At 45.7% G+C, this 17217-nt stretch overlaps 1 protein-coding gene across 1 annotated transcript; it reads right to left on the bottom strand.

Moving 5' to 3' along the window:
* Nucleotides 1–14312: 14312 nt before the first annotated feature.
* On the bottom strand, nucleotides 14313–16839 carry LOC148293866 (uncharacterized). Its single transcript, XM_088255560.1, has one exon. It carries the CDS (start codon nucleotides 16837–16839, stop codon nucleotides 14374–14376), a length of 2466 nt encoding a protein of 821 aa, XP_088111686.1. The 3' UTR covers nucleotides 14313–14373.
* Nucleotides 16840–17217: the final 378 nt, after the last annotated feature.

The raw sequence follows: 17217 nt of genomic DNA, 5'->3' as shown, positions 1-17217 counted from the left end.
ACTACCATTCAATTGTAAATGAAAGAGGCCATCTATGATATGAGCATAACAAATTACACATCCATTCAAATATAAAGAACAACTTAGTTTGTCAAACATAACTAAGTACCCATCTCTTAAAAGCATAGAGATGGAGATTAAGTTCTTAATACAAGCCGGAAAATAAAGACAATCTTTTAATTCCAAAACCTCTCCTGATGGTAGTTTGAGAAGGTAGGTGCCAACAGCTTTAGCAGATATTCTTGTGCCGTTTCCAATACGTAGCACCATCTCTCCCTTCTTCAATCTTCTACTTCCCACTAGCCCCTGCAAGGAATTGCAAACATGTTGGCTAGCGCCTGAATCAAATATCCAAGTAGAAGAACTAACTGTTAGAATTGATTCAAGAACAAGAATAGTACCTGCTGAAGGTTTGTTGTTGTTCAGGCTTGCAAGATATTTCTTGCAGTTCCTCTTCCAGTGCCCATTTTCATTGCAGTAAAAGCATATTCCTTTGGGCTCCTTTGCCTTCTTTTTGGTGATTTTACCCTTGGGCTTGACTACAGTAGTCTTCTTCTCCTTTCCCTTGCCCTTGCCTTTGGTTTTAGGCTTAGGTTTAGTAGAGGAAGAAGAGCCTTTCTCGAAGGCAGCCACAATCCCACTCCCACTTTCCTTTTTGAAAGTCTTTTCAGCTGTGACCAGCATGTGCAGCAACTCAGCAAGAGTTTGGTCCATTTTTCCCATGTTGTAGTTCATAACAAACTGGGAGAACTGGTCTGAGAGGGATGCAAGGATAAAGTCTTGGGCCAATTCCCCATCCAGTGGAGTTCCTAAGCTCTCCAACTGCTCGATGAGTCGAATCATCTTCAGTACATGCTGATGGACCGGTGCTCCCTTGACCATATATCTTGGTCTTCACAAGCTCATAGACTGCACTGAATCGTCTGTTATGCGTACCCTCACCATACAGCTCTTGTAGGTGAGCGATCATATCAATTGCACAATCCATGTGCTCATGTTGCTTCTGAAGCTCAGAGTTCATGGAAGCAAGGATGTAACATTTAGCTTGTGTGTCGTCTTGTATGTGCTTAACATATTGAGCATGTTCCTCCTCAGTGACATCATCACCAGGAGGTTGACGAGGGAACGGCTTATCAAGCACGTATGCAATTTTCTCACTGATCAAAACGATCTTGAGATTTCGGAACCATTCTGAGAAATTGTGCCCCTCAAGGCAATGTTTGTCAAGAATTTTGGCGAGCGCGGTTCCAGACATATCTACATAACATACAGAAATTTAAATTAGATTGCTTTTATAAAGCCAATGATTCGGGTCTTTTAAATCAAATGGCACCTCCCACTATTTTTGGCAAATCCCATATCCCTCAAATGGAATCCGAGAGTTTAGTTTCAACTCTTAGTGGGGATGGGAGGCTCACCACCATCAAGCTTGCCAAATCATAATAGAATATTGGTTTGCTTGAATGGTGAAGAGAGAGTACTCTTACCCATTCACATCATGATGTGATTACCCATCACTTTGGCCTCTAGCAAATGTGCACCCCCGAATGTTATCGTGAGGTACCATTGTACTAGTTAAGTCATGCCCACCATTCCTGTGAGTGTAGGGGTTCAAGCAACACCTCATCATAATAGAATATTGGCATTACTCGTTGCCTACATTCACAACATCAAATGTTTTGAAATGAGCCCTTTCAAAATAAACACATACTTTGTGTTCCCCATATTAGGGTGAAGCACGGTGTATTGGTTATAATTGATGAGGGTCCACAATGGTGGAAGGCCACAAAGAGATATGCAAAATACCTCTCCGTTTATCAACTTAATATTATTATTGGTTGAGGGAGTTTTAGGTCTCATCATACAACATTCATTTCAATCTCATTAAAATAAAATTTGGTCCTATCATAACTATTGGTCCAATTTGTTAGTAGCATATGGTACTCCCACTATTTGTTTTAGAAATCAAGGAGTATCTATCACTACTAATGAAAATTTTGCATTCTTGAATTTTGGACATATAGTTATCTTAGGCCCTTAGGATGATTATGGACTTTTAATATTTGATCCAACATGAGCCAAATGTTGGATCTTGGTCTAGGGAGGGTGATTCATTTTAGTTACGCGTTTAACTAATTAAACATGCAATCCTAATCGGGCTTGAGGCCCATCTAAGTTGAGCCTTGGACTTCATCTCCTTCTTTCTTCTTCTCCTTTAGCTTACATCATATGAAAAGCAAAGGCATGCAAGCCTTTTAACAATTACATAAGAAAAGAAAAAGAAAAGGAGAGACATGCAAGTCTCTTTAACAATTACATAAGAAAAGAAAAAGGAGAGACATGTAAGCCTCTTTAACAAAAGAATTAAACCTTATTAATTACAAGCCCAATAAACGAATAAATCACATCCCATGGTTCAATCAAATTGATAGTCGGCCAATCACATAGTTCGATTTCAATTTGGGTCTTAGTCCATAATCATCCTTTCAACTACTTTAATCAAATTAAAATAATTGAACTTTAGAATGCAACTTAAACATTTTGGGTTTTTAGTATATGGGCCTAGTTCAAAACGTGGGGTTAAGTATGCAATTAATTAAAGACTCAAGGACCAAACCGCAAAGTAAAGTAATTGTATAGAAGTCCAAAACAAATAATATAATTGCATGAGGAATCCAAGAGGATTCCAAGGTGGGGCCGGCCATGTGAAGTGTGTGTGTATGTGACATGCATGAGAGTGTTGGTTTGTCCCATAAAAGGATCAAACATGCCTTATCAAGTTTCAAGGAAACAATTCTAAGACCAAGAGTGTGGTCTCACATGCAAACCAGTTCCTAGGCAAGGGAATAATCCTAAGACCAAGAGAGTGGTTTCCCATGCAAACAAGTTCCTAGGCAAGGGAATAATCCTAAGACCAAGAGAGTGGTCTTCCATGCAAACAAGTTCCTAGGCAAGGGAATAATCCTTCAACCAAGGAAACAATCCCAAAGACCAATGGCACACTAGGCATGCCTATGTCTTGATATTCTAATTTTCTAAAAACTAGAGGAGCATGCTTTTGACTAAGGGAACAAGGGGACATGGAATCTTGGATAACCAAGGTCAATGTCCTCATTCAAATCAAGACCAACACAATTTCGAAATTGAATCCCACCAAAATGGATCAAAAACTAGAACACATGCATTCATCTTATGAACTCACAAGAACATTCATATAAACTCAAGAACACACAAAACACAAAAATCATATTTTGAAGTGTAAAATTTCGTGGGATGAAAGTGGCTATCAACATAGAAATTTTACAATGCTCCAGCTAGCATTGAAACATCACAAAAATCCCAAAAATCCAATATGGCCGAAACCCCCTTTTAACCCATGTGTTCAAACTTTAATGCCTTCTCTTAAAACATCTATAACGCTTAAAGATGCAAGACTTTTCAAAAAAGAATCAATCAAGGCTTCACAACACATAACATTTATGCCACAAAGAACTTTTACCCATATTCATAAACAAACACCCAAATGTTTGTGCCTGATAAATCACGGCCATGAGCAGGCCGAAGGAGCCCTTTATCTCGGCCCTGACACTTGTTTGCAGAGGCTGAAACGCAGCGTTTCGCCAGGGTACTTCGCCTTCTTAAAAATAAAAGAAGGAAATGCTAAGGCACGATCATCTCGGCCTCAAGCATAGACCGAGGCCGAGGCCGAACAAATTTGCGGCCAAGGCATTAAAGGCAAATCATCACGTGACAGCAGGGTCCCAGGCTTCATTTAATGAAGTAGTGCCTGTTTAATGCAGCAAAACCCATTGGCCACAAAGTAGCATTTAATGCATGAGGGAAGGTGGGAAGTGACTGAAGTCAGGATTTGGTGATGAAGATCAGAGTGATTAGACGTGGACATTCTCACAAAGATTCTGACAGCTTGAGATGTTGGTTCACCAGCTATCCAGGCAATAAATGCGTCTCCACGGCCAGAGGTTCAAAACCCACGATTGAGCGCGGCGGCCGAGATTCACCAGGATTTCTGGGGTCTCATCACCATACTTCACGATCCCAAATGTCAATTGGATTGCCCACTTGCACTAATCAGACTCCACTATGCGTAAATTCAGCCTCGATTACTCATCCAGGGACTCTTCCTATAAATACAAGACTCGAGCTACTTTAAAAGGGTTCAAACACCAAAACAAGCCTCCCAAGGAGCAACTTATTTTCTTCTGTAATGCACTTTCAATATCTTTACTTGCTTTCCTAGGAGTAGTGTTAGGTTGTAAGCAGAATCCATTCATTAATATATCATACGACCCTTGATTTTCAAGGCGCCGGAGCACCATCTCTGTTTGTTCGCTCACTCACCCCATATATCACACGACCGTCGCTCCTTGAGCAGCGCGCCGAAGCACCGCCCAAAACCCACCACCAACACCACCACTCAACGGCCTTGTAGTTCAGGCCGTGAACCTAACAGCCGAGACCAGTTCCTCTCTCGGCTACAATCGTTTGACCAAGAAGACAGATCAAACAGGCGCACCACTTATCCATCCAACATTCATCAACACATCGACGCACGGTAAACCGTGCTGGCACGCCCGTGCACAACTGCACCGCACCCAAAAGCAGGAAACCCCGTGTTAACGCACGTCCCCTCGGCTCGGAACTCCAGGCCGCGAGATTTGCGCGGCAAACACTTTTGGCACGCCCGATGGGACTTCTGTCAAAAACTTATGGTGGAAACTAGGGCACAGGCAAAGCTAAAAAACAAAGGAGTCGAAATGACTTCTGAGACTCCTGAGTCCACCTCACCAATCACAAGTATCGAGGCCGAGCATACGGTCGGGATCTCGGCCGGCGCTCCAGTAACGACGGATCGCACGGCCGAATCCATGCAGGAACAGGCAGTGGTGGAGGAACTGATGTCCAAGCAGGCTTACAGGATAGAAACATCCTTCATGGCCGCGATGGACAGGTTCTCCTCAGAACTGCGAACGCTTTTTCAAGAAAGGATGCCGGTGGCCTCACCTGCCACACCTCCCAGAACAGGACCAAGGAGCCAAGAGCGCGATAGAATCGAGCCTTATGGCGAAAGCAGCAGCCTCGGCATCTCGGCCCATACCCAAGCATCCGGCTACGGCCAGCATTCTCTGCCACCAACAAACAGTTGGGGGCAATCCCAGCCCGTTTTGTTCAAATGGCCCAACAGGCAAGGCCTCAGAACGAGGTACCACCGGCCACGCGGCCGTTTGCAGCCCAACAGGAGGCACCACCTCAAGGGATCCGGCTCGAAGACGTCCGGCGGATGATCGAAGACGGCTTAGCTCAGAGGCGGCCGGACATGCCAAGATACACGAGGCCGTATCCGCCAGAAACTGACCGAACCCTCCTTCCCCGGAACTATCGATTGCCAGAGTTCATGCTTTTCTCCGGGGATGGGCAGACCTCGTCCATTGAACACATCGGCCGTTTCACGGCCCAGTGTGGAGAGGCCGATTCGGACGCTCAGAGACTCCGACTTTTTGTTCATTCGTTGACCGGCGCGGCATTTTCGTGGTTTATAAACCTTCCGCCGAACTCAATAAGGGATTGGTCTGATATGGAAAGGGTGTTCCACGAACATTTCTACCAGACCAATCGAGAAATTACGGTCGTCGAGTTGGCAAGAATGAGCCAAGCATCGGACGAGTCACCTCGCGATTACCTACAGCGGTTCAAAACATGTAGGAATTGGTGCCGCACGAACCTACCAGCGAGGGAGTTCGTCAAGATGGCCGAGGAAGGATTGGAATTCGAATACCGGAAGAAATTCCAGGGGATCGAATTTCGGGACATGCATGACCTGACCAACAAGGTGGACAGATATGCGTCCTTGTTGAAAGAGGAGATGCAAAAGAAAACGGCCTCAAAGGGAACCTATTATAGGAATCCCATCGTCAGCTACGCCGAAGCAGACGGCTCCGCAGAGGCCGAGGGCGATGAAGTCGAGATGAGCTCGGCCGAAGTCAGCATAGACAAACCCTTCGTTTGCAGAGGGCTCGTTAAAACTGACAACAGCCGCACAAAGATCCCCGACGCCAAGTTCGCGACCCGGGAAACGAAGGCGTACACTTTTAACTTCACAAGGGCCGAAGCTATCTTCGACCTGCTGGTGGCCGAGAAGAAGGTAAAATTGTCCTTCGGCCATAAGACTCCGAAGCCCGAAGAGCTCAAAGGAAAAACGTTTTGCAAGTACCACAGTTCTTGGTCTCATAACACCAACAACTGCGTTGTCTTGCGAGACGTTATCCAGAAATTGATAGACGAGAAGAAGCTCCAGTTTCCGGAGAAGGCGGCCATGCAGGTCGACTCCAAGCCATTCCCTCCGCCTGTCGTGAACATGGTCGATGCTCAACTCCCGGCCGAGGATAGAGGAGTTCGCAGTTCGGCAAAAGGAAAGGAGCCTTTTGCCGAACTCGGGCCAGCCCTTTGCGAACGATGCAGGTGTAAGATCGGCCAGTCCGGGCCGCAGGAGAACAAGAGGAAGGCCGCCGAGCCATCTCAAACGGCCGCAAGAAGATTCGGTGGTCAGTACGGTCGACAGCCGACCAACAGAGCTGTTTTCAGCCGACTAGGGCCACAAAACCGCAGCGCCTCGGCCAGTCGCGAAGAAGAGGCTCCCCCAAGATCGGTAAAAACGTTCAAACCCCCAGTCATGAAGGATGACCGTTGGTACCATGCACGGCCGGGGGGCAGGACCGAACCATTGACGAAAACCCAGCTGAGGAGAATGCAGAGGCAGGTTCAGCAGGCCAGGATGCAGACGAACGAGTTCGAGGGCTTCAAACGCCAAAAGAAAGTGGCGACGGTTGACAGGCTGTCATCCGAGCCGGTTGTCTCCCCAGCCGTAAGAGCAGCCGGCACCAGGCCTTTGAGGGCGTGGCGCCCTAGGCACGACGAGAGTCCTCGTGGGTCACCGGCCATTTCAACCCAGCCAAAGGATGCGGTCGCGGAAGGAACGGACGAGGGTGTCGTCGACATCTACCACGGGAAGGATCCCCCTTTTTCGGCCAACGGTCTATCCTTCCTCAAAGAATTCCATAAAGAACATTCGGCCGTGGATCTATACGGTATGACCCCTGAGAACCAAGAAATCGTGGAGTTGGCCCTCAAGAACACAAAGGCAAAGGCACTCCTCATCACCAGCGGTTCTGACTCGGCCATTAAGGCCGTATACCAGGCAAACAGGGAGTCCAGGGCAAGGGGCCTGCCGAGTTACCAGCCCAACCTCGACGTATTAGAGGCCAAAGTTCCCTTCAGCAGGGACGATTTGGATTGTCTCCGCCGGTACTTCACTGTGACGCCGACGGATACGTTCTTTGGTTTGACGACCGAGGAAAAGGGCCGAGTGAGCCGCCTAGACGATTACCTAGCCGCCAGGGACGTATTGGCAGAAGCCAGACGGACCCTCAAAGTGGAGGTCGAAACCTTGGAACCCCCCGCGGTCAAAGCATCCATAACCGATAGTGCGGGGGCCGTAAAGCTGATGGACGAGGGTTTCGGAGATCCTCTCTTCGGACACGAGGCCGAGGACGACCCCACAATGGGAATCTCCGATGAAGAATATGAAGGAATCCTCGGGATGGTCGAGGAAACAGCTCTCACTGAAAACGGCTGTGAGACCAAAGAGGAAGCCGGTAGGGGAAACCCGCAGGAGCCGGAGGAAGTCGGCATCAACATGGTCCTGGTGCTGCCATTCGAGTTTTCAGCCCCGAGAGGGCAGACCAGCAGTTTAGAGGATGACGTGCCCGAGGAGCAATTTGATCAGAGGCCAAAAACTAAGGAGGAATTGCTGGCCGTTGCGTTTAACGAGGTAATACCAAGAGACGAGCCGAACAAATACCGGCACTTGAAGCCGTTGTATATCTCGGCTCACATAGAGGGCGTGCCCATATCCAAGGTCTTCGTTGACTGTGGGGCGACGGTCAATATCCTTCCCTTTTCATTAATGAGAAAGCTGGACAAGTCGAAGGAGGACCTCATCCCCAGCGACGTGGTCATGAGTAGTTTTGTCGGCGATAAGTCAAAAACCATTGGCGTATTGCCCTTGAAGATTACCGTGGCCGATCAGACGAGGGTCGCGGCCTTCTACGTGGTCGAATCAAGCGTCGACTACAACGTGTTACTCGGCCGTGATTGGATCCATCAATCTGGGTGTATACCATCTTCCCTTTTCCAACTGTTATTTTTCTGGGACGGCCAAAAGGTGTCCATACACCAGGCCGACGAAAAACCATTCGAGGCCAACGCCGTCCAAGCTCGGATTTACGACGACGACGTTGGATGGGTTGTCCTAACCGGCCACGATGCGAACGGCCGACCAACCAGGACTACGGCCCAGAAAGTGCTGGAGTTAGGCGCCGAGAATATCCGACAGGATTCGGCGCGCGAAGTGTTGATCGACCTCACCAGTCTTTGAATGATAGATAAAGCCACTAAAGAAGAGGGGGCAGTGGCCGTGAGGGATTTGGTAGAGCGTCTGCTGGAACACTGGGCGGTGGAATCCTTACGGCCAAATTCACCAATCAACCTGATCGAATTCCTCCATGAAGCGGACGAAACGGACGCATTGACGTTGGATGACCTAGAAACAGCGCCCGCCGAAATGGAGGACGACTACCCTGAAGTACAGGACCCTTTGTTAGAAATTAATGTAGGGACCGAGGCCGAACCACGGCCTCTTTTTGTAAGCCATCTTTTGGATCCTGAGTTAGCGGCCGAGGTTATCGGCTTGCTCCATGAATATAAGGACTGTTTTGCTTGGGATTATCATGAGATGCCTGGTTTGCCAAGAAGTTTGGTCGAGCATGAATTAAGAATCAAGGAGGGGTTCAAGCCTTTCCAACAGCCGGCAAGGCGTTTCTCGACCGAGGTACAGCTTAGGGTAAAGGAGGAGATTGAACGGCTCCTTAAAGCCGGCTTCATACGAACGGCCCGGTACGTTGAATGGCTAGCCAACATTGTGCCAGTTTTGAAAAGGTCTGGGGCTTTGAGGGTTTGCACCGATTACCGAAATCTGAACCTCGCGACCCCCAAAGACGAATACCCCATGCCCATGTCGGATCTCCTGGTGGACGGACCCGCAAAGCACGAACTCCTGTCTTTCATGGATGGCCATGCGGGTTACAACCAGATTTTTGTGGCCGAGGAAGATGTTCATAAAACGGCGTTCAGGTGTCCAAGAGCGATCGGAACCTATGAGTGGGTGGTCATGCCATTCGGCCTGAAAAATGCCGGCGCAACATATCAGAGAGCCATGAACCTTATTTTCCACGACCTTATAGGCCGAACCGTTGAAGTCTACATCAACGATGTGGTTGTAAAGTCCCCGTCCAGAGCTGACCACGTAGGACATCTTCGACAGGCTTTTGACCGGATGCGAGCGCACGGCCTAAAAATGAACCCGAAGAAATGTGCTTTTGGTGTCACCGCCGGGAATTTCCTCGGTTTCTTGGTTCACCAACGAGGAATCGAGGTCGATAAAAATCAGGCTACGGCCATTATGGCGGCCCCTCCGCCGAGAACTAAGAAGGAGTTGCAGTCTTTCCTCGGTAAGGTGAACTTCTTACGATGCTTCATTTCTAATCTGGCGGGAAAAATTCGGCCGTTGTCTCCCTTGCTCAAACTCAAAGACACCGAGCGGTTCGTATGGGGAGCAGAGCATCAGGCGGCCCTCGACGACATCAAGTAATATTTGTCCCAACCGCCGGTCCTGATGCCGCCGAAAAGGGGGAAACCATTAAGGCTTTACATTTCGGCTTCAGGACCTTCGCTACCTATGTCGTCATCATCCACGACCAACCTACGCCCCGGGCCTCACTCCAGGCCATGGGAGGCGCATGGGCCGTCACTCCGGACACGGATGGCCGCTGCCATTCTAGCCGTGGTAAGTAGTCGCCATTCCTGCGGTAACAGCGGCCGTCGTTCAGACCGTGACTGCGGCCATCACTCTGGACATGGTAAGCGGTCGTCATTCCGGTTATAGTAGAAACCATCACTTCAGCCTTGATGAAGGCCGTCGCTCCGGCCATGGGTGCAATCCGAGTATTCGGCCGCACAGATTCGGCCACGTCGAGGTCATTGTCCCAGATCTTCTCGCCCTCATCAAACTGCCGAGTCATCTGGACCAGGCCAAATTGCCCAGTCATGCGACTCAGCAGGTTTGGCTCCTTGGTTTGGAGGAAGCTACAGTAAGGATCATTAAGACAGTTGGTAATAAGGGAGGGCGAAGCCCAGGCCGAAACCCAGGAGTCAAAAAAGGGTTCCAGAGCGTTTGAAGCAAGAGAAAAAAAAAGCTCGCTGGATAATAATGTTGAGTTTGAGGAACGAGGGTGAAGTAACTGGGGAAGGACAGTATGAACCTTCAAAGAAAAAAAATGATGAGTTCAGGAAGCCTGGGAGTGTGAAGGAAAATACAAAGGAGTTTGGGTTTTTATACTAGCACTGGAGCTCAAACCGGAGGTTTGATCTCGAAAGATGAAACGGCCTGACAGCGCTCTCAGAGCACGTGAAGTTATGACAGTGACCGTCGTTTCATTTGACGAGGCGACGCGACGCCCTGGGCAATGATGGTCTGCGCGACATGCTTGAGGCATTAAATGCGCGGAATGCGCCGTCTGGCCTGCGCATTTAATGCCCCAGTTGTCAATCACTTCAGAAAGGAAAGCAAAGGGTCCATCCCTTGGAATCCATTCGGCCCCTACCCATGCCGAGGCCGAAGAATCCAGGGATGTGGGGGCAATGTTTGTGCCTGATAAATCACGGCCATGAGCAGGCCGAAGGAGCCCTTTATCTCGGCCCCGGCACTTGTTTGCAGAGGCTGAATCGCAGCGTTTCGCCAGGGTACTTCGCCTTCTTAAAAATAAAAGAAGGAAATGCTAAGGCACGATCATCTCGGCCTCAAGCATAGACCGAGGCCGAGGCCGAGGCCGAACAAATTTGCGGCCAAGGCATTAAAGGCAAATCATCACGTGACAGCAGGGTCCCAGGCTTCATTTAATGAAGTAGTGCCTGTTTAATGCAGCAAAACCCATTGGCCACAAAGTAGCATTTAATGCATGAGGGAAGGTGGGAAGTGACTGAAGTCAGGATTTGGTGATGAAGATCAGAGTGATTAGACGTGGACATTCTCACAAAGATTCTGACAGCTTGAGATGTTGGTTCACCAGCTATCCAGGCAATAAATGCGTCTCCACGGCCAGAGGTTCAAAACCCACGATTGAGCGCGGCGGCCGAGATTCACCAGGATTTCTGGGGTCTCATCACCATACTTCACGATCCCAAATGTCGATTGGATTGTCCACTTGCGCTAATCAGACTCCACTATGCGTAAATTCAGCCTCGATTACTCATCCAAGGACTCTTCCTATAAATACAAGACTCGAGCTACTTTAAAAGGGTTCAAACACCAAAACAAGCCTCCCACGGAGCAACTTATTTTCTTCTGTAATGCACTTTCAATATCTTTACTTGCTTTCCTAGGAGTAGTGTTAGGTTGTAAGCAGAATCCATTCATCAATATATCATACGACCCTTGATTTTCAAGGCCCCGGAGCACCATCTCTGTTTGTTCGCTCACTCACCCCATATATCACACGACCGTCGCTCCCTGAGCAGCGCGCCGGAGCACCGCCCAAAACCCACCACCAACACCACCATTCAATGGCCTTGTAGTTCAGGCCGTGAACCTAACAGCCGAGACCAGTTCCTCTCTCGGCTACAATCGTTTGACCAAGAAGAAAAATCAAACAGGCGCACCACTTATCCATCCAACATTCATCAACACATCGACGCACGGTAAACCGTGCTGGCACGCCCGCGCACAACTGCACCGCACCCAAAAGCAGGAAACCCCGTGTTAATGCACGTCCCCTCGGCCCGGAACTCCAGGCCGTGAGATTTGCGCGGCAGACACCAAAATGGTACAACTTATCACTTGACCTTGGATCTAGATACCAATTGAAGGAAACCTTTAGAAAATCATGAGTTTCATTTGAACATCAACATAGATAAATAAAATCATGGCAACGGAAGCTTAAGCATGCATCTATGAGTTCAAAAACAAAAACTTTTCCCATGAATCTTTTAAGCCAAGTGATAGTTGTACTACTTTCCTAGAACATACTTCTAGTAAGATTGGAAGGAGGAGTTACCCTTGGTGCGTGCTTTCAACCCTATGATCGAATTCCACCAAAGTTGTTGAAGCTTGAATGGCTCCAAAATCTCCACCATGTTGTTGAAGCTTGAATGACTCCTTCAAAACTTCAACTTAGGAGGTTCTCCAAAAGTCACCAAAATAGGTAACCTCTAAGTCTCTTCACCAACTAGAGCTTGAGAAGAATATGATGAGCTTAGTGAGAGGATGATGCTAGTGATCCCTCACTAAGATGGTATGAAAGTGTAGAGAGAGTTTTTGGAAGACTAGAGCTTTTTTCTCTCTTTGTTTTCACTAATGAACCCTTAGGCTTCAAAAAGATGATAGTCATCTTTTTCTTGAGTCAACAAGTTGACTCTAGCAACCAAAAGCCCATATGAACGTCCATCCCTTGAAATTGGGCCTCTTGGGCTCAATTTAATTTATGTTGTCATACAACCCAATCTCTATGTCCAAAAGGATAAAGCCCAATGAGCCCGGAATTCAAAATTCCCGTTTGAAGCCTATTCCGACATCATGTGTCGTTTAAATTAATTCCATAATTAATTTTGCCTTAACCAATTAACAAAGCTTAATTGATCTCTTCAATTCATCATCTCCATAACGGTTTCCCAAATAACTCAAGTTTAACGGTGTGCGATCCATTAGGTTCTAATTAGCAAGGTCGTGGGCAATTTGAACTCTTCGTAATTGATTGTGAATCAAAACCCCTTTTTAATTCTCCCTATTAGTTAGGATCATTAGTCCTTAGGGCTTCCACCATCCATGAGTGACACCTAGCAGTATGTCATGGATATCCAAGCTAAGTAGAATAAGCAAAGAACCTATTCAGTTGGAATTACAATGCAATACGGTCCTTCCCTATTACAATGCTTTTAATCTCATTACTAGGGCATGGTGCATGTCAAAACCCCTAATGAGATTGTCACGTCTTATATGATTTGTATTAGTATGACAAGAACATCCTTCTAAGTCATACCGAATACTCTGATTAGAGATTTGCTTAATCATATCTTCCGAGCATTCTCCTTCTTTACTGAAGGATAGAGATTCCATGTTGTACACTCACATGTCTCCATGAGTTAATCGTGAATCCCAACAATACTTGTAACACATCCATGATTAGGACATGTCTTTATAGCATCATCAAAGATCCACAACCTTCCCACAAGACAACCATGGTGCCTCAGGTCTAAGGACTAATTTGCATTATTGTAACTTGGAGTTTCTTGTTTGACATATAAGTAAAATTTCCATACAAGAAACTCTCGTTTGATCGCATTCAGTGAACTCATTCTCCATTGAGCACCTACATACTTGTCTTAGTGTCTCCACACGAATGACTTGAGACCAGTCATCCTCCCAATTGAGAAGACATAGCATGTACCGGTCTTTCCGGATTGTCAGTGCCCATTTGACAATCCTATGACTAGGAACATTTAGGGCATGACGATAATAGAGGAAAGGTCTCCTGAATCTAACTTCCTTAGATTACTTTCTCTCTATCTCACATCCCTTGGACTTATTGTTTAAGCATGTGTAACTGTTAATGAGACATTTACTAATAAACAATAAACTTGCCCTTTAAGAGGATTAAACATAAGTCTAATAAATGAAATATCCATAAAAGATTACATCATATGATTGGCTTTTAGGGCATATTTCCAACAATCAGGCAGACGGGTGAGTCCAGCTTTGGGACTGGCTTGGGCACATTGCATAAATTCAAGAGTGTTCTTGGCAAGACATGAGCAATCTATTGGGGTTAACATTCGTAATGCTCCTTCAACAACTATATGTAGTAAAACACATAGGACATTTCACCTTGTATTTGCCCCACATCTGGCCTATGCATCCGCCGAATTTGTAATCAGAAAAGAAGGTTTAATCGGAGTATCAGGGTAACTGTGTAAGAAAGGAATTCTAAGAACTTTAATGTTTTGGATCCTTTTGGAATTACATTCCAGGCCCTTTAATTTCGCACTCAAATTATAATAGCAATCTGGAAGCAATACCAGTGCAATAAAAGTACAATAAAATAGCAATCTGGAAGCAATACAGCATGCTGTAGCAATGCAACCCAAATTATGCAAATTTAAAACAATTCCCATTCAACATAACACGAAACCCACCACAAATAAAAGTAAAGTTTACATGACCTACCAAAGCAACACAAATCATATTGTCTAAGATACATTGCGCAATGGAATATTGTTTTTATAGGTGCTTTTATTGTGGCCTTCAGAACCACACCTTGAGCACTTTCTTCTAATGGTGCCCTCTCCGTGTGAGGGAATTCTTAACTTCTTTCGTCTGCCTGGCATGACCCTTGCCATGGGAGGCAGCACAACTTGACTTCGAACATCTTCAGGAATATCCCACCTTCCGTGAGGCTGTACCGGGTAGATGCTATCCGAATAAGCATCCATCCAAGTTTTCCGAGTGTAATACCGAGAAGCCTTTGAGTATACATTTACTTTCAAGAAGCGGCAAACTGCAACTACATGCTTGCAAGGTAGCTGCTCAAGCTGAAACTTTCTACAACTACAACTGTTGTTCGTCAAATCTACGAGGCCGTCCATATAACCGTCCAAAACATTATACTGTGCATTATTTACTTTAACCACATTCATCCTTGCAGCATCCTCCAACCTGTTCCTCAACTTCTTCTCTCCAAAATTGGGGCACAATGTTGTTGTGCAATTTAAAGCCAAGTCACGACGTTCGGTGAACCATTTCACAAGGAGATTCATAATTTCCCCTATCAAATGAACCACTGGCATCATCCTTGCAAACCTAAGGACTGAGTTGATTGACTCCGCAATATTTGTTGTCATTACATTGTAGCGGTGTCCATCCATGTGAGCTCTAGACCACTTATGTAACCCTGCCTCTTCAAGATATTGAGCAACATGTTCCTTTCGCTTGATCTTGCGAAAATGGCAATCAAACTCAGCAATGGAATAAGATTTCGCAGCCTTCTCAAAGTGCATAAGTATGTGATCATGCTTTTTCAACTTGCAAGTGCGTTTCATGTTCCCCTTCATATGATAAAAGCATATGCCATGTTGCGCCGTTGGAAAAACTTTGTTCCACACATTCTCTATGCTAACATTGCGATCAGAAATAATAACAAGATTGGGACACTCACCAATGGCTTCATGAAGTTTAGTGAAAAACCAATGCCATGATGCATCCGTCTCCAAATCCCCAATCCCAAAAGCAAAAGGATATATATTTCGATTACCATCAAATGCATTTGCTACAAACATAACACCCTTGTACTTGGATTTTAAATGAGTGGCATCCACGGCTATCACTGGGCGCATGGAAGAACGAAACCCTCTAATACATGCGCCAACCGCCATAAATAAATACACAAAGTGATTGTTCTCATCAGTTTGGATGTGTGTTTTTGTACCGGGATTCATACGCTCCAATTCATAGCAATAAGCTGGAAGGATATAATATGCCTCCTCCGCTGATCCTCTAATGGACAATAGAGCTAACTCCCTTGCTTTCCAAGCTTTCGAATAATGGATGCTGAAACCAAAGTTGTGTTTCACATCTCTCATAATGTCACTTGGTGTGTATATTGTCCGAGAATCCTTAAACTTCCTTTTAAATGAAGTGGCTACAAGTGCTACAGTTGCTTGACGATGGTTGTCACTTACAACCCTCAAATCACATTCATGGACAGTTGTACACCTCACAATCATGAAGCTATTATCTCCAAATCTCGATGCTCGGACTCGCCATGGGCATGGACGTTGACAACAAACCACAACCAACCTCTTAGTGCAAGACGATTGCACCTTAAATTCAAAGTGGCCTCTTAATGCCATCAACTGTAACTCCGTCAACAATGCTTTCTTAGTAGAGAAAATTTGCCCAACTGTAATTTTCGGATTCCAATCACTTCGCGAAAACCCCCCATCCAAATATGCTTCTCCATCATTTACACTGGCTTCATTGTACCAGTTCTGTTCACCTATTTCATTCGAATAATGTTCATGAATGGGTTCAGATTCTCCTCCTAAACGCATTATTGGCAGTTGGGCAGATTTGTTCAAGCAGCCCAAAATAGGAGGGGCAGAGTACACTGACACTTCATTTCTTTCAGTACCATTATCACCACCATGCATCTGATCCACCTCGCTAAAATAAATCATATCCATAAAATCTGTCCCTACTTCACCTCCCACATCAGTGCCATTTGTATTATTCCAAGTTACTTCATTGCTTTCAACAATGGCAACTGAAGAACGACCCATCCGACTACTATCTGTCGTGATATGCATACTATCAACTACATCATTTCTCAGTCCTTTATCTTCTATACTCACGAGTAAGGGAGCTAGTTTTGAAGGTGTTACCTCACAATTGTACTTCATAAAAAATTTGACATCATCATCGTCCTCAATCTTTATGTGCTTCCACTCATTCGAGGCCACCAAAACTGAGAATTTCAAGCTAACCTTGTCTTCCCTGCTGTTTGTATTACGAATCTGATGCACACGGTCCAACAGTTCAGCAAATTTGATGGTCTGTGGAACTATTAAGCCTTTTGACTCACCCCCTTCGTATTTGCACATCTTCTTCGAGGTGACCCATTTTCCATTGTAGCACACGAGAATCACAATTGTCTCCATTTCTGACCATGACAAAACAACATTTCATTAACACAATATAACCACAATAACCATACAATACAATAGCAATATAACAACAACATAAAAAAAATATAATAGCAATATAACATCAACATAACAGCAATACGACAGCGAAATAAGAGGAACGCAACAGCAGTACACCAGTAACACATCAACAATCACACTATACAGATATACTACATCAAATGGAAAATCCCAAGTTTCAAGATTCACATATCCAGACCAATCTAAGTGCAATTGGTACAAACCCAGATGACTGAGCATGAATATTCAACAAAACCTAACCCAAAGCAATTAAAGCCAAAACGAATTTATCACAAACCCAAACAATCAAAATATAACCCATTTCACATAATC

This window comes from Prunus avium, chromosome 6 (genome assembly GCF_965620075.1).
Source record: "Prunus avium chromosome 6, drPruAviu1.hap1.1, whole genome shotgun sequence".
NCBI lineage: Eukaryota > Viridiplantae > Streptophyta > Magnoliopsida > Rosales > Rosaceae > Prunus > Prunus avium.
This window is presented reverse-complemented; position numbering and strand designations above follow the sequence as displayed.